Raw genomic sequence first — 26,030 nt, forward strand, 5'->3', positions numbered from 1 at the left:
GTAACTTAAGTACGATGATGTAAAATTAACAATACTTAAATACTACAATATACAGTCAATATATTTTATGTTACATTATAAGGAAATAAGAGATAAAAGGAACAAAGATGTTTGCCAAATACAAACACACACACATATATTCATAACAAGGAAGAAATACTCATGACAATATAGCCCTCATTTCTATAACTGATCATGTGATCATAGCTGGTATTTATAACCACCTTCTTCTACTACCTTTTTTGTATTCCTTTTGACTTCAGCAAGCACCTTAGCTGGTCGTGGTTCTTTACCTGGTGGAGTGACTCAAACCCTCATTCCTGAAGGGTCTAGGCCATTAGTAGTCCTGCCAGGACTAGGTTATTGTAGTTTTCCTTTGACCTTAATCACAGGGTATGATAATTAAGAGATGCCGTAAGGGGTCTCCCATATTGCAGGTACGCTCTTCCTTACCTTCACTGTTGACTAGTGGTCCAATTTCCCCTTGGTGGTCAGGATCAATCATTCCACCCAACAGAGTAACTCCCTTCTTTGCCTGTTAACTCAGAGGCATGAGATGCCCAAAGTGGCCAGGTGGCAGTCTTAACATCCTGTGCAATGGAATCACTGTTGTTTCTCCTGGTGGAAGCACTCCTCCCTTTGGAACTAAGACCTGTAGGCCAGCAGAGCATGACGTTGTGGGAACAAGAAGCAAAAATTTTGCTAGTGGGTCACTAGGGGTAATAGTGATCGGTGCCCCTCCCATTTCCACCTCTCGATTCCTGGCCCCATGACTCCTGGCTATGGGAGAAACAGCACCTTATACTGGATGCTAATTCAGAGCATACACAGTCTTCTGGAGAACCTTGCCCCGGCCCTGCAAAGTGCTGACACCTAACTAGTGCTGTAAACTAAATGTTCAAAAGGCCATTCTACCGTTCCACCAAACCAGCTGCTTCAGAATGGTGAGGAACATGGTAACCAGTGAATTCCACGAGCATGTAACTTACTTGTGCCTTCAGGGCCTGCTTGGGCCCAATCGCATATATTCCACATCCATCTGATGATGAAGTGTCCCTGTGCACACCCAACCTTATGGCTTGGTGGGGCAGATAACACCCAGTTCACGATGGACGGCTCAGGGAGCATGGTAAGTGATGCATGGTGGCCCAAGTGTTCAGCCTCTATGAAGATCCAGTAGCAGGCCACATACTGTTTCTCCAAAGGAGAGTAGTTATCCACAGAGAATGGCAGGCCTCACCTATAGGGGCTGCCAAAGTCTCCAAATAGCATCCCTATCTGCCAGTGACCTACCTCAAGCACCATCGGATCTGATGGGTCATATGGCCCAAGGGACAGGGCAGCTTGTACAGCAGCCTGGACCTTCTGCAGAGTCTTCCCATGTTCGGGGACCCACTCAAAACCAGCAACTTTTGTGGTCACTCAGTAAACAGGCCAGAGTAACACACCCAAATGAGGAATATACTGCCTCCAAATACCTGGGCACACTGTGGCCTAGTCAAGTTGACACATAAAATTAACCATCTCTTGCACTGATATGAAATATCTCTAAGATGTAGCACAAGAGAAAGTAAGGTGCAGAATAGGTAGGAAAGACTAAGCTACCACTTGTAAATTTTTAAGTGGAGAAAAACACATATGTATGTATACACAAATATAATGCTTATGTATGGAGGAAATATATCTGGAAAGACATTTAAGAAATAGTAACAGGGGACTTCCCTGCCGGTCCACCGGTGGTTAAGACTCTATGCTTCCAATGCCGGGGGCGGGGGTTTGATCCCTGGTCAGGGAACTAAGATCCCACATGCCGTGCAGTGCGGCCAAAAAAAAGGAAAAAGAAAAAGAAATAGTAACAGGTTGCTTAGGGAAGGGAATTGAAGAACTGGGAATAAATGTGAGAAAAATATGGAAGGTATTATCTAGTCCAAAAAGAAAGTACTTTTTGCATTTTCAAATAAGAACTTATTCAAGGATAAGATGCTATAAATGGAGAAAGAAATATTTAAAGTAAATCAGGACATCTCAGAATAAAAGAGACAGAATGTCTCACACACACAAATTCAAATGCCATTAAAACAAAGCTGTTAGCACAAAATGAACACTTTGATTATAAAAGTTTTCCAAGTCCACTTAGTTCAAGAAATAATTGAGTCAACAAAATGTGAATCAAAATTGATTCAAACAAAAAATGTATTCCAGTTAATTGGGAGTTCCCTGTAAAAAGATTTTACCTGTAGATTAATGCCCTAGTACAGTTTTTGCATCTGTTTTATCGTTTCCTTTTTTAAAAGCTGGGCTTTGGTGGCAGATCCACTGATAAGGGAAATTGCTTGATAGAGAGGTAAGTGAAACAAAATATGGAGTGAGATTTGACAAAGATCAAGATGAGGGAAGGGAAAGAGGGGCATTGTCCTCACTGGTTACAGCAGAAGTGTGCTGCTTCTCTTTCTGGCACCAATTTGATATGTAACCTTGGGAATTCACCATCATAGTTCTTTCTATATTTCATTTTATCCCTCAGCAAAGCAGGACTCCGGTCTCTAGTTTTTGAAGCCTCTTAACTCTTTTCTGAGTCAGAAGTGTGAGGTGCTAGAAAAACATTATGCATATTCCTATTTGCCTCCAATACTTTTCAGAGCAAATCTCAGGATCACAACTTGTCATCAATGTGACCCTACTGCAGATATAGCCAGAGTGTATGATTCATTACCTGAGTCTGAAATAGGTCCTAAACATCCACCAGACTGCCAGACTATAGGCCAAATCTCCAATATAGCAATATAGCTTTTCATAAGCAAAGTCAAAGCAACAGCAGAAGAGATAGTAAGCAAATCTGGATTGTTGGGTCTGGGTGAGTAAATAAAACCTCCAAACAATTATGCTGTGGAAGAAACCTGCTCCAGAACATTAAGACCACCCATCAGAATCAGAGTCTAAGGATCTGTCACTGGAAACAGTACAGGATACCTCTGTTGTCACCATGGCTACCATAGGTCAAAGGCAAAAATAATTAAGAAATAATAATAATAAGTATTTTGTAACAATTTACACCTGACTGAGGACAAGGCACAAATCAAAGAAATGACACTGAGTCCAAAAGTCCAAACTCACCTCCCAAACACTAAAGACCACACATTATTGCGAATGATTCCGAGCCACCACTTTCAGATCCAAAAGAGATTATCAAAAGCAGAGAACTGAGAGACTTCGCTGGTGGTCCAATGGTTAAGACTCCGTGTTTCCACTGAAGGGGGCATGGGTTCGATCGCTGGTTGGGGAAATAAGATCCCGCATGCTGCATGGCGTGGCACGGCATGGCCAAAAATTTTTTCAAGAGAAAAAAATTTTTAAATGGTTAAAATAGCAAATTAAAAAAAAAAAAAAAGCAGACAACCAGGAATGGAAATATTCGAGGAAGCGCTAAACTTGGGCGGAAGCATATGTGTCTTCCTGGGCACAAGTTGTAGAAGCAACACACCAAGTTTAGGCTTTATTCTGGCACAGAGAAGAATTCTGAGCAGGGCACATGATCACGCTTCAGTGCTGAAAGACCATTCTGTGGATGGTTTGAAGAAGAGCAAGAGAGGAGGCATGCAGACCAATTAAGAGTCTGTTAAGCGAGGGCTCCCCCGGTGGTGCAGTGGTTTAGAATCTGCCTGCCAATGCAGGGGACACGGGTTCAATCCCTGGTCCGGGAAGATTCCCACATGCCGTGGAGCAACTAAGCCTGTGTACCACAACTACTGAGCCTGTGCTCTAAAGCCCGCGAGCTACAACTACTGAGCCCGCGAGCCACAACTACTGAGCCCACATGCCACAACTACTGAAGCCCACGCGCCTAGAGTCCGTGCTCTGCAACAAGAGAAGCCACCGCAATGAGAAGCCTGCACACCGCAATGAAGAGCAGCCCCCCCTTGCCGCAACAAGAGAAAGCCTGCACGCAGCAACGAAGACCCAATGTAGTCAAAAATAAATAAGTAAAATAAATTTATTTTTTAAAAAAAGAGTCTATTAAGTGAAAATTGACTAGAGCCCAAACCAGAGCAATGAGTCTAAAAAGGAAGGATGGATTTGAAAAATATTTAGAAGGTCTGTAGGGGATGCAGGAAGCAGGGAGCCTCAGACTGATGGAGCGCTTGGAAGCACTGCTCACCTGGGTGGGAAACTCAGGACGAGCAGGTTTGAGGAGGAAAATAAGTTCTAATTTAGGTCCACCCGAACCCTGTAGCCCCGTAACAGCGTCCACCTGTGGGTACACAAAATAAAAGCCACACCGCCTTAGATAAACCCTCTCTTCTGCCTCTCAGATCTGCTTCCCCGACCTTGGGGAGCCTGATTTGGAAATCTGATTCTTTTTTTTTTTTTTTTTTTTTTGCTAACTGCTCCCCTGATGGGTTCAGGCTGAACTTTGCTTTCTGAGGTCTCCTGCTGGGGCTGGAGGCTTCTGTCTTTATGTTCCCAGTTCACGGCCCAGAGCATTTCCTGCCAACCCTCACACCAGTGCTGCCTCCTGATTCCTCAGAGAGCCCACCTGGGGCCAAAGTCTCTTCTCTCGGGGAGGGATGGAGGGATGGAGGGATGGAGGGATGGAAGCTTCCCCCTAAAACCCAGGTTGGCCTCAGCATCCTGAGCCCTGGTCCCACTCTCAGTCCTACAAACTCTTCTTGTCCTTATGCCACACCAATGCCCAAGCAATGCATTCGATGCCTGGCTCTTATGCTGCTGTCTGCTCAGAGGCCTACCTGCCGGTGTTTCTTGCAGATCAACAGAGCTTGTGAGTGACCGGTGACTCAGCTGTGGCTAGCTGAAAAAGTTATTTATAACCGAAAATACAGAACTCTACCTGCCCTGCCTGGGTCAAGGCCCCAGCAAAGCCATACTCCTGCTGTGCCCCTCCTAGAAAAGTTCCTTCTCAACCCAGAGGACTCCAGGCTTTCTCATTCTGCTCTGAAAGTAATATCAGGACACGGAAAGCTCTGGGTTTGGGGAGGATGGTGAGTGGGAAGAGGGATCACTGATGGTTTTGTGCCTGGAGAGTAAAGCAGTATGGCAGTACGCCCAGGTAGGGGCAGCCTCTGACCAGGTGCGGTATCTTATCCATCATTCCTTCCTAATTAGAAACTCTAGCCAAACAGGTGTGCAAGGCTTCAGGTGGCCCTATGTTAAAACTCACCTCCTGCCTTATGTGACCCCATGTGACTGGTGGTGCAAGGATTGTGCCAAGTCTTGATTCCTAAACATCCTTGGATTTCTTCTCTGACCTACACTCCTCACATGAAGATGAAGCCATCCTGGTGATGCTGGTGGATGCTGTCACTTTCTTGGGGTACTTCAGCTCCTGCTCCAGCCCAGCTCCAGCCACTTCTTATTAATATCTTCTTCATGAGTTTCTCAGCTGCGCTATTTCCATCCTTAGCTCCTAGCTGTCCTCTGGTTTTGGAGGACATAGATCAAGGCCCTTTAAATACAAAGTCACGGGCTTTCCTGGTGGCACAATAGTTAAGAATCCACCTGTCAATGCAGGGGACACGGGTTCAAGCCCTGGTCCGGGAAGATCCCACATGCCGCGGAGCAACTAAGCCCGTGCGCCACAACTACTAAGCCTGCGCTCTAGAGCCCGCGTGCCACAACTACTGAGCCCGCATGCAACAGCTACTGAAGCCTGCGTGCCACAACTACTGAGCCCGTGTGCCACAACTACTGAAGCCCGTGTGCCTAGAGCCCGTGCTCTGCAACAAGAGAAGCCACTGCAATGAGAAGCCTGCTCACCGTAACAGAGTAGCCCCCGCTCACCACAACTAGAGAAAGCCCGCGCACAGCAACAAAGACCCAACACGGCCAAAAATAAATTAAATAAATAAATTTTTTAAAAAAAGCTTTAACTACAAAGTCACTTGTCCAGTACCCACCACGCACGTGACTCAGTTGGCTACTCAGAGTACCTATGTGGCCAGACCTCCTGCCAGCGACGGGACTATTCAGACTACTCACTGTTACCAAATTCACAGCCAACGCAAATCCACAGAGGACACACTGCACTTCTCAACTCGGACCTCCTCCTTCCATCCCACTCCTGCTATTTCTTTTACTTCTGCGCTCCTGACATGCTGAGAGAACTAGAGGCCAGCCAGCCTCTCCCGGACACCTGGGGCGAGAGACGATCAGGCTCTCCTCCAGTTCAGCACCTCCCCATCTGTGCCCTGACCCGGAGTCCTTCAAGTGATGGGTCATCAACCCAGAGTGTTCTGACTTCCTATGACCCTGCCTGTGAATCTCATTCATCCTGAAGTGTCTCCTATTCTTTCTGACCCACTGAGATATCGCCCCACCTCTGTATCCTTGCGGCCAGAACAGACAACCTGTAACATGAGAGCAGCTGGACTTTCAGTGAAGCTGTGGCCAGATAAATTCCCTAGGGTGCTGGCAAAGATTCAGGCCAGGGAAACAGACATGGGAAACCACTTCTCACTTTCGGAATATGCTTGAAGAGGTTCAAGTTTTCCATCAGGTGAAACGCATTCCACCTATGGAAGGAGATGGGTGGGGGAAGAGAGATACCAGATCAGTGTATCTGTGTCTCCATCTGTGATTCGGGCCATTATGTTCCATAAAAGGCTCCCTCCCTCACTCACCATGGTTACAGTGGATCTCGCCACATGCCGACTTAGCTCATACCTGAAATCTGAGGCAGACCCTTCATTTAGGGATTAATTATTGCTCTCTAACTAGTCCCAGGGATTAATTGTTTAGATCGCTCCTTGCTTTCCAAGGCCACCTTGCCTGGGACTTGCCTAGGGCCCTGTCCCAACTTCTCTCAGATCCAGCTTCGGCTCTTAAGACCTCAGCATGAATCAGAGCCCTGGACCCCTCACTCATCTGGAAGGAATGGGTGCTTGGCAGGGTGTGTTGAGCTGGAGGTGCCTACAGGAAATGTTTGGTTCTTATGTTGATGAGAAGGGTCGAAGCTGGAGATGAAGATTTGGGAGTCATTCCTGCATTAGAGGTGGTAGTAGAAGCTACGAGTGCGGATGAGTTGCTCAGGCAGAGTGAGCTGCATGAGAAAATAAAGGATGAAGCCCGAGAGGACCAACAGGAAAAGGTCAGGCAGCGGTGCCTGCACCGAAGACGGAGAAACTGGAGAGGCTGTAGCACTGAATTAGACTCAACAGCTGGGGAGTCACCAGGGACCTTAGGACAAGCTGTTTCAGTGGTCTGGTGGGAGAAGAAGCAGAGTGAACCACAGGCTCTGCTCTGCGGCACAGAGAACTCTGGCTGCCAAGGAGGTATCTCTGTCTCTGTTGACTGGCTACCTCACTACCTTCTGTTTCCATTTATGTTTCTCTTAGCTGATATACCCAGACACACTGCCAGTCTGGATCAATACAACAGTTGGGGATCTATTTTATACCACAGAAACTACTGCCAAAGATTTTCTGGGTTCATACACGGTGCTGTCTCACAGTTAACCTTCAGGTCCTCAGTTTGCAAGCTAGTAAGCACTTCAATTGATTCAGCATAATATAAATTCGGCTTCTCATGGCAATGCTAGTCCCACATCATTAATTCCATTGACAACAGCTGGCTGGCGTGAGTAGCGGCCTCAGCTTCCCTTGCTCTCCGTCTAGCCATAGCCACCTCCACTGCCTATCATTGTCTCATATTAAGCTTGGTTAGCATCACTATTTTTGTTTGTTTGTTTGTTTTTTGGCCACGCTGCGAGGCTTGCGGAGGCTTAGTTTCTCAACCAGGAATCGAACAGGGGCCCTCAGCAGTGAAAGTGTGGAGTCCTAACCACTGGACCGCCAGTGAATTCCTTTTTTTTTTTTCCTTAAATAGCTTCACTCATTTTTTGGCTCCTCCTCTCTCCCCTCAACGGTTTAATTATCGAATAAAACATTTATTCCATACATTTATACCACGCTTTCACGTTGATTTACAAAGCACCTTCCTCTATTGGCATCTCACAACACACGCTAGGAATTATTAGGCTGGAAGGGCAGTGGCGGGGCGCGCGCACCCCCTGCTGGCGTCCCGGCGCGCTGCAGCCTCCCTTCCTTCCCGCGCGTCAGGAGCTCGAGAGAAGGCTGAGACGCTAGTGCCCGCGCAAAGCTTCCTGGGAAATGTCTGGGGTGTACGTGTTAAACTACAAATCCTGATACGCACCGCGCTGCAGCCCCGAAGAGGGTGCTTTCTGGTGACTCTGAATCTTTGTCAGTGTCGTTGGGACTGCTGCACAAGGCTGATTCAGTGTTCACAGGAGGTTTTGGGAGAACATGATAGCTCTTCCGCCGGGTGTGCACGAACGGACTTGGCTTCCGCTGCTTCCTCGGACTCGCTCGGTGTGGCGAATCTGCCGTTGCGGCACGGTGGCTGGGCGCGCAAGGCCCCACGGGAAGCTTGTGGACTCTGCTGTGGGAAGAAGGACGCCAGGTTTCTTGGGCAGCCACAGTCATGGCGGAGACGGCCCACAGTGCCGGGGGCTCCGCTCCTGGGGCGGCGGCCTCCGCCGAAGCCCCGCTGCAGTACAGCATTCTTCTGCAGTACCTGGTGGGTGACAAGCGTCAGCCCCGGCTCCTGGAGCCTGGGAGCCTGGGCGGGATCCCGAGTCCGGCCAAGAGTGAGGAGCAGAAGGTGGTCGAGAGGGCGATGGAAAGCTGCGCCTTCAAGGCGGCGCTGGCCTGCTTGGGAGGTGAGGCGAGGAGGGGGGCCTTTGGGAGGCTTAGGGCTTGGGCGGCATAGGGGTCCCCTGCCAAGAAGACCACGCGCCTGGGAGGCAAGGAGTCCATGGGCTTCGACCTTGACCCACCCCCGCCTGGTTCAGTGAGCTCGAGCAGCGCCTCCCTAGACCCCGAGGTTGGCTTTCGCCTCTGGAAATTGGATCAGAGAATCGATCCTGGGTCGGGACCTGGGGGTTATAAGATGGTTGACTTCATTCATTCATTCGCTTTTAAATAATCATTTTTCAACAATTTGTTACTTTGCAACTATCACGTGTCAGGCGGTGGAAAGACAGGGTGAGAACAAGATCCTTGTTCTCATGAAGCTAACATTTTAATATACATAGAAAATTGTTGAGAAGGAGCCTGGAGGAGAGCTCCGCAGACATAGGGCACAGCACCTGCAAAGGTCTGGCCGGAAGTGGCTTGAGGTTGGAAAAACAGAAAAGCCAGTGAGGCCAGTGTGACTAGGCAGCAGGGAAAGAGGGGGAAAGAAGTCTGGACTTGGCTTTTTTTTTTTTTTTTTTTTTTTTTAACGTTTTGAGGATTTGAGAATGTAGGTGTCCCTCCTGTATGCAGAGTAAAGAGGGTGGCCATTTGCAGGTGATTTGAAGTCTCATTGAGAATGAAAGGCAATTAAGAAAGGAATGTAGTGAGAGTGCACATGTAAAGTAGAGCAGAAAGAAAAAAACATCTTTTTTGGTTGGGGGAAGGCCAAAAGAGGAGGTGAGACTAGAGCGTGTCTTGGAGGATTGAGAGAATGGGGTTAGACAAAGAGGAGGAGAAACAGCATTTCAAGTTGGGGGTGGGGTGGGGGATTTGGGCTTTTTGCCTGCAGGTATTAGGGCAGTCATTGATGGTTTTTAAATTATTTTTTTAAATGTTTTAAAATTTTATTATTTATTTATGGCTGTGTTGGGTCTTCGTTTCTGTGCGAGGGCTTTCTCTAGTTGTGGCGAGTGGGGGCCACTCTTCATCGCGGTGCGCGGGCCTCTCACTATCGCGGCCTCTCTTGTTGCGGAGCACAGGCTCCAGACGCGCAGGCTGAGCAATTGTGGCTCACGGGCCTAGTTGCTCCGCGGCATGTGGGATCTTCCCAGACAAGGGCTCGAACCCGTGTCCCCTGCATTGGCAGGCAGATTCTCAACCACTGCGCCACCAGGGAAGCCCTAAATTATTTTTTTAATGTTTATGTATGTATGTATTTATTTTGGCTGCGCTGGGTCTTAGTTGCGGCATGCGGGATCTTTAGTTGCGGCATGCGAACTCTTAGTTGCAGCATGCATGTGGGATCTAGTTCCCCGACCAGAAATCGAACCCAGCCCCCTTCATTGGGTGCGTGGAGTCTTACCCACTGGACCACCAGGGAAGTCCCCATTGATGGTTTTTTAGAGGGTAACAAGTGGTAATGAGCATGATGACTCAAGGTGGAGTGTGATGAAGGAAAGGAAAGTCTGTAGATAGGGAGACCATATAGGGAATTTGCTAGACTGAAGCTCCATGAGACAGGGACTGGGTCTTTGTTCATCATGTGCCTGACCCTAATAAATACATATCTGTTGAAATGATGAATGAGTCTTGGTAGTGCTCCAGGGGCGAAGTGATAAAGGCCTTAGACTAGGATGATAATTGTGGACATAGGGTTACAGGGGGAAGCAAAGAAACAGTCAGAAATGCCCCTGAAGTTTGGAGCAGGAGTGACTGGAAAGAAGGAGCCATAAGCAGGAAAGTCTGGAGGGGAGGCACCCATGATTTCATTCAATGTATACCGACCTTGAGGTGGCAAGAGGACGTCCATGTGGAAATGTCCAGCAGGCTCAGGAAGGTCAGCTGTGGACAGCAGTGTGGGGTTTGCCATTTGGTAGCTTTGTGACCTTAGGGAAATTAGTTAACCTCTCTGAGCCTCAGTTTCTTCAGCTACAGAAAGGAGAGGATAATAATATCTATCTCACAGGACTATTGTGAAGAATAAATGAGGCTGTGACTATAAGGCGTCAGAGTAATTGCCACATGGTATTTACCGAATGACTATTATGGATGTCACCGTCGTCAAGGGAGTGATTTGCAAAGTTGATACCTGAACTTGAGGGTGACTGGTTTACATGTGAGAATGTAGAGAGAGAAAGAGGGTTAAAGACTGAATTTTGAGGAATGTTAGAAAATGAAAGGGGGAAGAAATCCAAGAAGAGTCAGAGAAGAAGCTGCCAACGGGATAGATCCTGGATTTTGTAATGTGGAAACCAGACAAGTAGAGTTTTCCAGGCAACAGGGGGCGTCCTCTTCGCTGGTGGCCATCCAAAAGGTGCTATTTGAGTATGACCCCATTACAGTAATCCAGAAAACATACAAAGAAATCTTCATCTCTGTGTTTGTTTTTAGGATTTGTCTTGGGAGGTGCATTTGGGGTGTTCACTGCCGGCATTGATACCAATGTGGGCTTTGACCCTAAGGATCCTTACCGCACGCCTACAGCAAAAGAAGTTCTTAAAGACATGGGGCAGAGAGGAATGTCCTACGCCAAAAATTTTGCCATCGTGGGCGCCATGTTTTCTTGCACTGAGTGTTTGGTAGAATCTGTAAGTGTCCCTGCCTTCTGACAAAGCCTTGCCTGTTTCCATCTTAGAACTTCTCAAGAGAAATACTCTTAATGCTGCTAGAAAGCAGGGCAGAAATGTCCAATACTTGCTAGATTAAATTTCCATTAAATAGTCCCTAATGTAAACTTTTTGTGCGTTTATGATTTGGGCTTGCATTATTTTTTACTTGTTTTTGTAGGCTAGAAGTTGGTTAATGATTTTATTTTATTTATTTATTTTTTGGCTGCACCGTGCTGCTTGCAGGATCTTGGTTCCCCAACCAGGGATTGAACCTGGGCTCCCTGCAGTGGAAGCACGGAGTCCTCACCACTGGACTGCCAGGGAATTCCCAGTTAATGATTTTAAACAGAATACTTACTGGGGAACTGAGAAGAGATGTTGATTACTTGTCAAATGTTACACTTGGTTTCAGCGCTCTGGTACCACCTGCAGGAAGCATTTATGAACACATTCAAATTTTTTAGGAACTATACTTTTGAAAGAGAAAAAGATATGTTTCCTTTGGGGAGGGACTAAATTAGCCAGCCAGAAACCCCGTCTTTTTTTTTCCTTAATCATCTTGTCTGGCTTGTTTCTTTGGCTCTGAACTGCTCTTCTCCACCCACAGTACCGGGGAAAATCAGATTGGAAGAACAGTGTCATTAGTGGCTGCATCACTGGAGGAGCCATTGGTTTTAGAGGTTAGTAAACAATTCTCAGATGGTTTTCTTTGTGGCCTTGGACAACATGCTGAAGTTGACATTTCTAAACATATGAGCATTCCAAGGACAGCCCAAGGCATATGTGGACACTTGATATTCTTCCCTTCTGACAAGTAAATCACGTTTGCTTCTGTGTTAACTCAGTTTTGGAAACTTCTAGTATCTAGATCAGGGTTTCTGATCCTTGGCATTGTTGACATTTTGGACCAGATAAATGTTTGCTAGGGGGAGGGGGGCGCTGTCCTGTGCATGGTAGGACGTGTAGCAGCATCCCTGGCCTCTACGCCCTAGATGCTAGTAGCATGCTTTAGTGGTGACAAGTAAAAGTGTCTCCAGACATTGCCAAATGTCCCCTGGGGAACAAAGTCACCCCCAGGTGAGAACCACAGAGAGATCTAGATCTATCTTAGAAAAAAGAACTGCCCCCATCTTGAACACACAGGAAGAACTTCCTCATAATATGCAGGTGTGTGTTGCTATGCAGGAAAGTACAGAAGCATAGCTGGGCCCCATTTGTCCAAATAGCAGGCTCTGCTGAAATTTCAGTTCCATGCATTGCAAACAGTTAGACATCTTTCTTCATACTATACAACTGTCATTTTAATTTTGTGTATAAGTTATCACGGTAATGTCTTTTTGCACCTTAGGGTTCTTAGATTTCTACCCCTTGAAAGCCAAATATAGGTATTCTAGAAATGTTGGATTATCATCTATAAACAACAAAGAGAAAAACCGGTTCCCTGCCACTTCTCCCTGTTGGTGTGTCCGTCAAGAGTGTGGTGCAGGGCGTCAGTGACTTAGCGTCCTTAACAGTGTACATTGCTGGGCTGCTCTCCATCTGCTGTGCCCGGACTTACCCAAAGCAAACAGCCTTTTTTCTCATTTTCTGAGAGGCAGGATGATTTGCTATCATTAAAACCTGATTTTCCTCCTCAAACAGCCATTTGTGATTTATGGAGTAACTTCCCCTTTGGTCTTCCCATGTCTCGGCTTTGTCAGGGCCTTTGAGAGGCTCAGCTCCCTCTAGGATTGCTTTGATCACCTTCCCAGGAATTTATTCCATAAACAAATCAGGGTAACAGGCCATATGCTTTCACTTGATGCTAAGGGCTGGTTCTCTTAACCAGTTTCCTGCCTGTGAGGGGCTATTTTCATGAGGCTGGAAATAGTAATTCTTTAGAATGAGAAAAGTTAAACGAATGTACAGTTAGATAAAAGCACACTGGATCAGATCGTGTGCACAGCTTCACTGAAGTCTTCCAGCTGTCTGCTAGGTTGAATGATTCAGAACACGTACGCCAGTTTCTTTGCACCTGCGGGTACCCAAACTTTTCCTGAGTGCAGCCTGACCCAGCATCTGTCACCACAGGTAATGTCATTTGTGTTTGCTTTACAGCTGGCTTAAAGGCTGGGGTCATTGGTTGTGGAGGTTTTGCTGCTTTCTCTGCTGCGATCGATTATTACCTACGATGAGAGCAATTGCCTCCGGGGAAGGACGATGCCAGCCCAGGATCAGAGCTGTTCTGTGTAGGGCAGTTTCTGCCCTACCATTCCGGGGCACTTGCTTCAGAGACTGAAGACACTTGTTTTCCCTCACGTAGTTGGTGTTGTGAGGGAACCACCTGGCTGCAATCTGCCACCTCCGAGCAGCCACGCTCTCTGCTCCTGGACTCCAGCCAGGCTGTGGGGGGCTGTGCCACGCCAGCCTCTCTCTTTCGGGCAGATCAGGAGTCAGCGTGTTGACCTGTAGGAATTGAGTTTCGCAGAGGTTCAGTCCTGACCACAGTTGGCCCCCTGGTTGTTTGGTGCCGTGGGAACGGAAGGGACTTGACATATACCCGGGAAGCTGTTCCACCTTGGACCTCCGTGCCGTCATCCATCTCACACACTGGGGCAGGGCAAAGTGAATTTATGCCATCCGACCAATTATGTCATTTTGTTTAGTGTTCTGCTATCCTTGTTAAAAAACATATATATATGTATTGATATTACAGTTTAAAAGGTTGGCTTATTTTTATTTTCAAATTCCACAATTGCCAAAAATGGTTCCAGGTGCCCAAAGATTGAACATACATAGGGAAAGCGTGAGCAAACTCCTGAGAAGTTTGGGAATGTTAGGTTCCCAGGGTCTGCAGAGTAGTGTTATCCTCACTGAGATTGTTGCATTGGCCAGGGCCTTCCCCTAAAGCCCAGCCTAGCCGTGTCCTAGGATGCGTTGAAATTCCACGCATAACCCCTGCTGGCCTCTTCTAAAACAGCCCTCCTGTGGGCGGGCCAGTGGGAATGCCTGCGGTCTAAACCACACATTGGTGTTCTGCTCTGACCACCAGACCAGGCCCGGCTCGAGGACACAGTGTGTGGAGGGTCCTGCTCTGGTCATCCTGGTGACTAAGTCACAGCGGCCACTGGCTACGATCAGACCGCCCTGAGGAGCTGTCCACCACCACTGTGTTTGTTTCTCTGGCGTCAGTGGTTTTTTTCTCCCTTAAACATACCCGTGTTTTTGACTTGACCTGGTAGCCTTTTTCTGACAGTAGCAGCTCAGCCTAATTCTGTGCCATATGCAAAGAAACAGCCTCTTACACTTGGGATCTGCCACACGTGCTGCTTTACTCGGGTGCCTTGGTGGTGGGGTGAAGATGAACTCAGGACAGGCAGGTAGCTTGGTGGGGGCCACGTAATTCCAGCCACCTTAAGCCAGTGGTAACGTCTCCTTTGTTCTACCTTTGCCTTTTTGCCTTTTTTTGGCTCTCTGCCCCCTGGTCTGCTGTCTTCCAGCTCACCCACCCTTAACCATAATTCAGACTCAGCTGAACCATCCAGACATCCTGAGTGTGTGTGTGAGATAATGTCAAACCCAGCTGGTAACACCTTCCTCTGGCCACGTCTGCTGTTGCCTTTGGAATGAGTGAGCTAGTACACAAGGCTCATGTCCTTCTATGGGGAAGTCTATAGAATGCCTGTCCCAGTCTCAGTCACGAGGCTTCACTGCTGCTAGGCTGGCTGGAGTATCCTCACAGGTCAGAGAACAAATGTAGGAGTGTTTCCTCTACCGTCCGCAAATAAGTCACCTATAAGCACTTAGAGCAAGAGTAGATACTCCTACCCTGGCACCTGTTACAGTGCTAGAAGCCCAGCATCTTCTACCATCCAGTCTAGTGCGTGGGGTCAAATACATTGACTGAGTATAGGAAACTCTGCCCTCACGACTGCCTTGAAAAAGATGAGCCCCGGGCTGTCAGTAGCCATCAGTTCAATAAGCCAAGCATTGTCCACGTTGACTATTCAATCAAGAGAGGAGATGAATAGTTTCCTGTTTTAGATGGCTAAGGAGGCAGTATGAGCTCATAAACCAAACACCAATTTTCAGAGACATCTGTTCCTGATCTCCAGAATAAACACAGTGTCCAATGGCTTAGGCTGGTGGGAGCCTACATTAACCCCACTAGCTCTCTTACAGGGAGGATGGGCCCTCTAGGGGATCCAGCCTCTCCAACAAGCAGATTAGGACAAAAGGCTGCCCCAAAGACCTACTTCCAAGGAAAATGTAGAGAAAAGTTTACATAAAATAAGCCTCCACTTGAATGGACAACTTCCTGCCATCTCTCTGAGGCATACTGATGGCCACGTCCCTGGTGGGGCAGTTGTATTTCATGAAAAGAACTGGCTGGTGACTGAGCTGGAGGCGTTTGTGAAAGAGCAAGGAGAGGGCGTGGGCTCACCTCCCCCCAAAACTGCCACAGTCCCCACAGGCCGAAGGGAAGCTCAAGGGGGAGTTCACTAGGTAAATAGATTCTTGGAAGCACATCTGGATGCAGCTGGAAGAGTTAAATATTTAGATTGGTGGTCTTCCCTGGACTCCTGAGAACACAAACGTCCACACCACAGGGCTGAGTTGTGTGCAAATGTTGGGGCTTTGCATTTTTTTTTATTAACATTTTCCTCTCACGTGGTTTACATCAATTTATAATCTACGTAAGTTGAAACAGAACATAGACCAAAGAAAAATATATCCTTACCAACTTATTAAAGTCAAATATTAATGAAGTGTCCCATCCTACCTGTATCAGCAAACACCGGCAGCCCACAGCCGTTGCCAGCAAGGACAGGCATGCAGGATTCCTGTAGCCTGTCTGATGGGCCTCTGTTGGCACAGCCTGCCCTGCTGGGCACAGTGGCTGGGGCTTCTGGGCTGCACAGTCCCTGTCTCGTAGGAGAACCCATGGGCTATTTCCTTGGTGCAGCTCAGTCCAGGTCTGGTACCCGACCCTCCCCATTCTTGGGGGTGGAATTTATAAATATTCTGAGCCTTTTGCATTTCTCAGCCCTTCCGGCCTTCCTCCCATTCTCATTGCCTAACTGAGGTTGGGGGGCTGCGGTAGCTACCTGATGCTGAGAAGCAAACCTCCCTTGTTTTGGGGAGGTGGGAGGCACCCATTTGGGGCTGTAAATAGCTCTAGCTGGGCCCCCAGTTCATTCCAGTCAATGGCTGTGGAAGCAAGAGCCTTCCATGCCACATACCAGCTCCTGAGTGCCGAGCAGACTCCAGGGATGATCAGACACTGGGGATCTTTAGACTCAAGCGGCCTTCTTTCTCTCCCCCGTCTCAGGGAGCGGGGCTCCTTGCTAAGCTGCTAGCAGGCAGCTAGGGGGTCAGTATTTCCCTCCTCTTAGGCATCTCTTTCCTCCGATGTGCACAGAATGTGTACCGTTCTGCCCATGATTGGGCAACAGGTGTAAACAAGATGAGAAAGGGCCCTTCCTCTCACTGAGCAAGTGCTACGGCTTTAGGGCCCTAAACCCTTCTTTAAAACAGCCCTGAGCTCAAGCTAGGGGAGCTCTTCTCTCCAATCCTGAGGGCCTAGAATCTAGTCTCCGCCACATAGGAGAGCCAGGGAGCTGTGTACTGCAGCTCCAATCTCTGCAGCCCGGGAGTGCCTGCCCTCCCAGGCTAACTGCCAGAGGCCGGCGGCCGCTGCTCAGGTGGGAAGAAATTGCACTTTGCGGGTACTTCTCACTCCTTTCCAGTGCTGAGCAGCGGGCCTCGGCGTTGGGATCGGAACCTGCTGATCCCCTACTCTGGAGCAGAGCGTCCACACGAGGGTCCCCTGCAAAACCCAGTCCCAAGAGAGGCAGGTACCTGTGTCTCCTCATTCTTCCCCAGCTCCTGGAGTTTCCCCGAGTTCACCCGCAAGGCTGCATCTAGAAGCCGGGGGTGGAAGGCAGCACCATGACGGCTGGCTAGCTGGACCGTGCCTGCCTTTCCCAGGGCCTGGAGCACACGTGGCCGTGGGGGCTGCCCCTGGCAGTGCTTGGCTGTGGAGAAAGTGTAAACCCTAAGGCAAAGGTGCCACGAGGTACGGAAGGCACCGGGAAGGTCTAGCCCTCCTGGACAGAACCTGCCTGTTTCTGGACACCTGCTTCAGCCATAGTAGCTGCCCTCCCAGAAGCCCAGCTCCACGAGAAAAGCCACCACAACTGCTTGCTGCCGAGAGCCTCTTTCCCCCCAGCCCAGGACACCCAGCGCTCCCTGGCGCTCCTCTCAACGTCCCACCTGTCCTTTTTCCTCGGCGGCCTGACCCTCCCACCTCCCCCAGTTCTTTTCCTGACCCTCTGGCTACCTTGATAGCAGGTCACTTGTGAGTCTTTATACTCAAAGGAAATAGAACACCAACGGAAAAGGAACTGAAAAGCAGAAGAAACAGTCAAAGATGCCTCACTGGTACTGGAGACAGAACAGATAAACCCAGAAATGGAGATTCTCAGGTGGAAAAATCCCAGAAATCCGCTCTCCAGCCTGTGCTAAGCTGAGGATTAGTGTGAGTCCGTCTCCTTGTCCAACATTTGCACAGGCGGCAAGGCAAGCAGGTGCGCTTCCGCAGGCAGAGGGCAAGGAGAGGCCGGGGGCGGCAGGCGGCGGCATGGCACGGGCCACCACTGCCACCGCCGCCCAGGGCCTCCTCAGAGCTTTCGAGGCGCTGGATCAAAAACCAAGGCTGCACATGCATGCAGGCAGGCTGGGAGGGAGGAGAGGGCGGAGGAAGACCGAGGGGAGGCTGCCAGGAGACTGCGATCTGGGAGCAGGGCCAAGAGAGGAGAAGCTGGCAGCAGTCACAGAGCGCAAAATAAAAGCCCTTGGACTGGACTCAGGAGGAAAGAAAGTGTTGGAGGAAATGAAAGAACAAAGCAGGCTGTCTGTGTGCCCACACCGGGTCGGTCACTACCTTTCCTGCATGACAAGTAGACGTAAAACAATTCCCGAACAGCACGGAGCATTAGACACAACTAGAGGAACAGAGGGCAGAGCCCGGGGTGCGCAGCAAGGCTGGGGCCGGGTCAGCTGGCTTTGTACAAGGTGGCACAAAAGATGCACGTCTTCCAGTTCTTGGAAATCTGTGTCCCTTGGAGTCTGGAGCGCTGGGTTTGGGAGTTCTCTATTGTAGTCCTTCAAGTCTGGGTTGGGTCCCCGGCTGGAGAGGCTGGCTCGGGCCACCCCCCCCAGACGCTCCCACCTCGGGCTACACATCGGTGGAGAAGTACAGTGTGTTCCGCTTCAGTTCTGCGAAGGAAATGGGGGGGTGCTGCAGGTAGTAGAGGAGGACCTGGACCTGCGGGAAGACAGGGGAGACTGAGGCTGGGGTCCTCGCCCTGGAGGCCCTCCTCCGACCCGCTGAGAAGACGTGGTCTCCAGGCTGGGCCCCCGTGGCTCCCCGCTTCCCCTTCCTCGGAAGCCCAGGTGCGGCTGCCCATTTGCAGCAGTAGAGGGCGCCGCAGGGCAGAGGGTGGGGAGCCTGGGGCCACTTCCCCAACCTCAGTCACAAACTTCCAACCTGCTCCAGAGCTTGGCTTTGGCTTGGCAGCCCTGCTTCAGACCAGACCCTGCCCTGGGTCTTGTAGGGCTCCCAGGGAAGCTTCCTGACCCTGGAAGCGATGCTAGAGCTTCCATGCGTGGGGACAAGGCCCCAGATTTTTCTGATACCCGTAGGCTTGCTTTCTGAGGCCCAGGCACTCCCAGGATTGCAGCCAGCACTTGAGACAGACAACCTCTGGGCCCCTGGTCTAGGTTCCTACTTTTCAGCAGGACTGTCCAGAGCCCTGCCTCCCTGGTGACATCCTACAGACCATCATCCCCGCTGTCAGGAGGGGAGGGGGTTAGGAGTCCTAGCTGTTCTCTCTCCACCCCTCAGGGAGGCTTGTCTCTCCCCTCCAGCAGCCACAGGCCTGGGCAGCGCGTAGGTACCTGTGCCATGACATCGTGGGACCAGATGTCGGCAGCCGACGTGAGGTGTGCTTTGCTTTCCACTTCTGAGGGTCTCAGTAACGTGGGGCCAAACACAGTAGCCAGGTTGTGAAGGGACATCTTATTGACGGGCTCCTTCTCAGCAACCCTGGCGGGGAGGGGAGGGGAGGGGAGGGGAGAAAAGTCATTTCTGGCAGCCGTGTGGGGCTCCAGACCCTTGGCTGTTACCACTCCTGGAAGGATTCCCACAGGTGGTCACTAGCCTCCCTCTCCTGAGGGTAGAGACCGCTTGGTAGGGAGGGGACTCAGCCAAGGGACCAAGTTCCGAGCTATGTTCCAGTACGTTCCAATAACAGATTCCCAGCTCCTGGGCCACCCCTTGAACTGATGGTAAACTGTCAGAGCCAGAAGGACCCACTCCAACTCCCTTGCCTTAGAGATACTATCACTGGTTCAAGAACTTTCCCTATAATAATTCATGCTCATCACAAACCTTTGGGTAGGTAATATTATCATCTCCACTGTACAGATGAAGAAACCAGAGTACAGAGAGGTTAAGTGACTTGCCCGAAGTTACACAGCTAGCAAGTGGCAGAGCTGGGATCTGAACCCAGGCAGTTTGCCTCCAGAGCCCATGGTCTTCCCCACCCTGTGCGTTCCCCACAATCAGCCCAGCCGTGGAGTGGGACCCTGAGGAAGAGTCCGAGCAGGCGGGGCTGGGCAGGGGGCAAAGGCCTGAGGCTCTGCCTGCTGCGCTGTGGCAGGAACAACCCTCATCCCAGATGGAGCCCAGGGGCTGTTCTCCTCAAGCTCTTCCAGAAGGGTCTGCCTCATGGGGCTCCAGAGCTGCCTCCCCTTTGGATCTTCCTCTGCTTCTCTTGCATAATCAGCCAGATGCTCTGTAGATATTTCCCGAGTGACAGCAGGGGCTGCCATCTGTGGCTGGTGTCCAGCAGGCTCAGTACCACCCAACTCATCAGAGAGGCCCTGTGCCTCCCCCGGTCCCAAGCAGTGTTTCTGGGGCTGAGACCCAGCCACCCCGAACAGCGCCCCTCGCCCCACTCCCACTACACCGCCACTCCACCCTCCAGGCCGGAGCCATGGATGTGCCTGCTGACTGCTTGGGAAACAGGCAGAAAAACACTGCCGTGCCAGGAGGCAGCTGTGCAGCTGGCCCAGCCCCTCACCACACACCCCCCCCAGCCAGGGCCCAGATGTGGGAACAGAGTGTGCCCGGTTCCCAGGGTGGAAAGCCTAATGAATTTTCCTTCCCATCCCTCCTCTGTGTATCCTCCCCGCAGTGCTCGCCAAACTATTTGGGAATTGGTTGGGACTTCGGTCCTGGCCAAACCAGAGGGAAAATGTCTCATAATGGGAAAAACAAGACAGCAGCCCAGGCGTTCCCAGGTCTCTGGCCCTCCAGAGCCTGGCCTGGCCTGGCGGCCGAGCCGCCACTGGGAGCCTGGGCCTGAGGGCTCACGGCCCCTCACCAGGAGCTCCCTGGTCCCGGGTGGCAAATGGACTTAAGGGACGCCTGGGGACTTTTCCTCCCCACTCACACCTGGGACCGGTCCTGGACTCAAAGGTGAGTGACAAAAAAAAAAAAAAAAAAAAAGTTAGTGACAAGGTCACTGTCAGGGCTAGCTTCCAGTATGAACTTTGCTGCAGGCGTAACTTGAGCAGCTGTTGGTTTGACCTGACTGTGGAGGGGGCAGAGGAGAAGGTCAGAAGGGCTGTAGTTTAGGATCTGGGAGATGTGGCTTCTAAGGGCAGAGCTGCTGCTAACCCCAGGCAAGTCCCTGCTGGGCTGGGGACTCAGATTCCCTATCTGTTCGATGAGCTGTGGGTCAAGACCAGCGGGCTTCAGATTTTTTTGACTGTGACCCACAAACGCACACACACACACACACACATGCACACACACGTTTGACCCGATCGTCCAGCACATGCAACGTGCGTAACTGAACAGAACAATAGGCACACTTGCTGCTCGCAGCGCACCCTGAGGCTGTCTCTCCTACTCCGTTTAAAAAATGCTAAGTGGACCGAATGACCTACTGACTGTAAAATCCACCTACAGTCCTTGGCTCTAGCCCTGCCTTTCTAAGCATTCTGTGGCCAGTATTTGAGGTTGCCATTAGGACCCAAGTATTTCTCAAAAGAGAAGAATGTGAACACAAGAATTTGAAGAGCAAACTCTCACCCTGCTATGGTGTCCCAGCAGACACCAGCAGACACCAGCACCCACTTGGAGGCACGGAGGATGTGGGTTCCCCAGCGGATGTGTCCTCCCCCCAGCTGAAGCCTGCCCTGGCTCCCTGCCCCCTCCCCTGGATGGGCCCCTCCCCATTACCTTTTCAAGTGTTCCAGCAGGAAGAGGAAGGTGATGAGGTTGGGGTCTGGCAGGGAGCGGAGCAGGTGCATCATGCAGTTTTCCTTGGCAGCAGGGTCTGACAGGGCTGTGGGGAGAGAAGGCGCTGGGGCGGGGCTTGGCTCGGGGCGGGGAGGCCTTAGCCAGTGCCCTGTGGTCAGGAGGCTGCGGGACGCTGCGGGAAAGCCCAGGCGCAGCAGGGGGTCAGGGGAGCAGACCCTGCAGGGAAGGGCCTGGTATTTCCCCAACGGTGGGCTACTGGAGGTTCCTACAGGAGGCCCCACCACAACCTGTAACTCAGCCAGGAGGCAGGCTGGTGGGCAGCAGACACTGTTCTTGCCCTCCCTGCAGAGGCCTTTGGGGCTGGAGCCATTCCCCACACCTGGACTGTAAGGCTGAGTTTAAGACAGTGATGTCATGGCATGAACGTTCTCTCTCTCTTTTTTTGGCCGCACCACACGGCTTGTGGAATCTTAGTTCCCTGAGCAGGGATTGAAACCAGGCCCTCTGCAGTGAGAGCACGGAGTCCTAACCACTGCACCACCAGGGAATTCCCTGAATGTTCTTTTTCAAGCACCTCCGCTGCCGGAGCCCAGCAGTGAGCTGCCTTCCATGGGCTCCTCATTCCTGTGATCCAACCCAGGAGAAGACAAGGCAGGAGGGATGCGCCCAGGCCAGGATTTGGCCCCGGTGGGTAGAGGCCGGAGCCTTGCCAGCCAGGGCTCCCAGCTTCCTCCCCACCCTGGGCATAGGTCGGAGATGAGACAGTGCTCCTTTTGGAAGGCTCGGTACAGGCCATGTCAAGTGTACGCCAGCTCACTTCTTCTTGGCCCCAGGGCACCAGCCCCTGACCACCCACCTCAGGGCAGATCTCCCTGGATGCCTGGGTTTCTAGGCAAGGAGGTCAGTGTCCAAAGAGGAAGCACAGAGGGCAGCCCAGAGGGATGAGACGGGAAAAGGGCAGGGGAGAGAGGGTCCAGCCTCCAGATGAGGCCCCAGCAGGCCACACCTTGCCCTCCAGGCCACTCAGCCACACGGCCCCATGCACTGGGCAGATCAACAAGCAAGGGAAGCCACAGATCTCCTCTCTCACTCTTTACTGGTCAGGGAGGCCTGGCTCAGCCCAGCCCTCAGGCCCCCACTGGAGGCTCACCGATGCCCTCCATGAAGGCTGGGTAAAGTCGGTCTGTGAGGAGGGGCTCGGGCAGCTCCCGGAAGTATAGCTTGAGGGTGCCAGCGATGGCGTTGATGTCCATGTCACTCAGCATCAGCAGGATGTCCTTGTTATCTGTAGGGGAGACGGGAGGTCAGGGGCTGTGCCGGCTGAGCCACCTCCGTCCCCCACGCAGCCCTCAGCTGGGCAAGTAGCCCTGTTCCGTCCCTATATCCATCCTGAGACAGCTTGCCCGGGACACCCCCCCCCCACCCCCGTCTCCGGCCTGGTCTCCCCAGGAATGGCAGGATGTAGGTAGTGCGCACAGGTGGCCTGTGACTCAGCTCCGTGGGGGGAGGGGAGCATCAATCATCACCCAGAGTCCTGGAGACACACTCACACCACGCGTCACATGCCCTCCTTCCAACTGGAATCTCCCCACTGCTAAGCCCCTCTCTGGAAGGCGCTGCACATTTTTTATACCTAAAATCACGTTCCGACAAAGCCTCAGCTTCCAGGTGGCACAGAGGAGCCGTGTGCCAGCGCGTCCCCAGCTCCCCACCCCAGGCTCCCCGAACACGTCTGCCGGGCAGCTGCCCACACCCACCGGGCCCCCTCTCAGCTCCCACGGAATCAGCACTGCCCGGCCAGGTCAGGTGTCCTGACTACTGGGTGTGCTGTTGCTGCAGCCTGAATGGCGAGATAGGGGAAAGAACCAGAAAGGTCAGGCGCCACCACCGAGGAGCCTACAGTCAAAGCGAGAGGCAGCAGTGCCCCTCCCAGAGGGCACTGGGGGCCCGGGAGAAGGCGGGGGTGCCCGTGCCAGCCAACCCAGGCTCAAAGCCCTTTAGTTTCCCTGCAGCCCACTGGGCACCAGGGAGCCAGCAAGAAAGCCAGGAACACAGACTCTGGAACCTGAAAGATGTGAGTTTAAATCAGGCTCAAAGCCTATATACTGAGTAATCCTGGGCAAGTGACTTGGCCTCTCTGAGGCTCAGTTTCCTAATCTGTAGCAATGGACAAGAGACTGGAGGGCAGAGGGTCACCCCATGCCATGCTGGGCTGTAGTTCACAGACCGAGGCTCCTCTGCCATTGGCTCGTCCAGGCCTCTCCGTGGAGAAGCCTCCCGCTTCCGCTGCGCTCTCCTCCCAGCCCCACGAGCCTGCCGGAGCGCCCCCTCCCCGCTGCTGCCCAGCTGGGCCTCCCCGACTCACTGGCATCAAAGACGGCCTTCAGTGCCTGGATGTCTGTGGCCACCCCTGATATCCGGTAGATGCCAACCTCCTCGATGCCCCGCTTCTCCACCTCCTCCACACACTGCCGGACGATGTAGGGCACCTTGGAGCGCTCCCGCCTGGTGGGGAGGGGATGTGAGGGGAGGGAGGATGGAGGGAGGCCCCCCAGTGAGAGCGGTATGTACCCCTTCTCTTCAAACCTTGGCCTTGGAGAGCTCTGGCTTCTGGGATCAGGAGGTGGGGGGCAAGGAGAGGGCTGAGAAAGAGGCCACGCCACCCCACCCCAACAGCCTGCCTGCACGCTGAGGGAAAGCAGGGGACAAAGGTGGGAGGGAGGAAGTTTTAGGAGATCAACCCAAAGACTAAAGGAAGAGTGTTCCTCAGAACAGAGGGCTCAGATTCAAATGCTGTGGGGGCACTCAGCAGGTCACCTACAGAGGGGGGTGGGCCAGGTCCTGGAGACAGGGGAGGGCGGGGGGCTGAAGGGTGCCCTCTCCCAAGGAGCAGCCACTCCTGGATTCCAGCCTGCCACCGTCACACCAAGACTCGGGCCTACAGTTGTCACATCTTCCCACCTATTACAAGAAGCTGACGATCTGGGATCTTCATGTGCAGTCTCCCAGTGCTTAAGTGCTGGCTCATTTATTTCTAAAGCATCGTGTGAGGCAGAGAACACACCTCTGCAGGCCACTTTTGCCCTCCAAACTGGTCATTGTGACTGTTGAACTGGAAAGTGACTGTTGAGGGGCCAGACGAGGGCGGGGCGCCTGAAGGGCAGGGCTGGCAGGGACCCCGGGCGCAACACCTACTTGGTCACCACGCTGATCTTCACACCGAAGACGCCGGTCTGCTTTTTGGACGGGGTCCTCTTCAGGCTCATGTCTCGGCTGGTGAATTTCATGGAGAATTCCACTTTGATCTGGTTGGGGGCAAGGCAGGCACAATCCCCCAGGGCGTGAGTGCCCGAGGAGTGCCCCCCAGGACTGCAAACAAGGGCTACCTCTCCCACCCAGGGCTCCCTGAAACACCTACAGGGTGGGAGCGGGAGGGGTGCAGGCAGAGGAGAGGGGGGAGGGGCTGGGCTAAGGAGGCCGGGGTTCCGACAGCCCCCGCAGGGCACCAGCAGAGGCCAGGCTGCCCACCCACTGTGCAGACACTTCCTATCTCTCTGGGCTCACCCCATTCATCTCAATCACATCTGTGTGCCAGTTCTTCGTTTCTACAGTTTGTGGATCCAGCTGCAGAGAAAGAAAGAAAGAGGACGTGAGAGAGAGAGATGACAGCTGAGACCAAGCCAGAGCTCTCCCTGCTGCTCAGCCACAGCTCAGAAGTTGGCTAAAAGGTCAGGAAGATGGAACTGGGGGCTGATGCTTATCTTGACATCAGTCCTTCAGGGGGTTCCAGCCCCCAGGCCCCTCCTGCCCTGGCTAGTGCAAGACTGCCCCCACTCTGGGAAGGAGGTGGGGTGCGCTCTTAGGCACATTCACCCATCACCTCTCATTCACTCCTTACCCCACCCTGTGAGATGGGTATTATCACCCCATTTCACAGATGCAGAAACCGAGGCTCACAAACCGTCAGCAACTTGCTCAACTTCCTGAACTGGAGTTGACCGCAGGGGATGTAGCCCGTGTGCCTGGAGGTGGTGAACGGGAGGCGGTGCCTCATAGAGGTTGAAGAGCCCTGGGTCTGAATCACAGCTCTGCCACTGCCGACTGTGTGACCTTGGAAAGTTTTCACCTTGCTAAACCTCATTTGTTTCATCTGTTCACTGCAGCCAGGAAAGAACCTGCCTTGCTGGACTGTCGTGAAGACTCAGTAAGATAACGGGTAAATGGTTGGTCTCCCAGAAAGCAAACACTCTGTAGAGGAGGCCCCCAAACTGGGCAGGAGCCCCAGGGAGGTGGAGATGGCAGGGGAAGCACAGAGACATCCCTCACAGGTGACCAAACGGGACGCCGTTTCTCTGGCTCAGTGGCCTTCAAACTGTTTTTCCTTGTGCATCCATAAAG

At 51.8% G+C, this 26,030-nt stretch overlaps 2 protein-coding genes across 5 annotated transcripts in view; one reads left to right on the forward strand and one right to left on the reverse strand.

The window, feature by feature from the left end:
* The first annotated feature begins 8,304 nt into the window (after positions 1–8,304).
* On the forward strand, positions 8,305–14,024 carry TIMM22 (translocase of inner mitochondrial membrane 22). Its single transcript, XM_007183827.3, has 4 exons — positions 8,305–8,692; positions 11,100–11,296; positions 11,925–11,997; positions 13,415–14,024. Exons 1-4 carry the CDS (start codon positions 8,455–8,457, stop codon positions 13,489–13,491), a joined length of 585 nt encoding a protein of 194 aa, XP_007183889.1. The 5' UTR covers positions 8,305–8,454; the 3' UTR covers positions 13,492–14,024.
* A 1,902-nt stretch (positions 14,025–15,926) lies between these two features.
* The window catches only part of ABR (ABR activator of RhoGEF and GTPase), a 180,666-nt gene continuing 170,562 nt past the window's right edge, over positions 15,927–26,030 (reverse strand). For all 4 annotated transcript variants that reach the window (XM_057535701.1, XM_057535702.1, XM_007183829.3 and 1 more), the window contains 7 exons: positions 25,197–25,256; positions 24,828–24,937; positions 23,998–24,137; positions 22,783–22,917; positions 21,612–21,717; positions 19,259–19,406; positions 15,927–18,626 (listed from right to left, as the gene is read on the reverse strand). In XM_057535701.1, coding sequence (XP_057391684.1) covers positions 18,537–18,626; positions 19,259–19,406; positions 21,612–21,717; positions 22,783–22,917; positions 23,998–24,137; positions 24,828–24,937; positions 25,197–25,256 — 789 coding nt within the window. In that variant the 3' untranslated portion in view covers positions 15,927–18,536. The remainder of the gene's footprint in view (positions 18,627–19,258; positions 19,407–21,611; positions 21,718–22,782; positions 22,918–23,997; positions 24,138–24,827; positions 24,938–25,196; positions 25,257–26,030) is intronic.

The sequence above is a fragment of the Balaenoptera acutorostrata genome, chromosome 20 (assembly GCF_949987535.1).
Source record: "Balaenoptera acutorostrata chromosome 20, mBalAcu1.1, whole genome shotgun sequence".
NCBI classification, from domain to species: Eukaryota; Metazoa; Chordata; class Mammalia; order Artiodactyla; family Balaenopteridae; genus Balaenoptera; species Balaenoptera acutorostrata.

Excerpts from the sequence above, each read along its gene's own strand:
- TIMM22 (XM_007183827.3), top strand. The coding sequence starts at position 8,455 with ATGGCGGAGACGGCCCACAGTGCCGGGGGCTCCGCTCCTGGGGCGGCG. Across the intron at positions 8,693-11,099 it reads GGCGCTGGCCTGCTTGGGAG|GATTTGTCTTGGGAGGTGCA; the intron begins GTGAGGCGAGGA and ends GTTTGTTTTTAG. Across the intron at positions 11,297-11,924 it reads CTGAGTGTTTGGTAGAATCT|TACCGGGGAAAATCAGATTG; the intron begins GTAAGTGTCCCT and ends CTCCACCCACAG.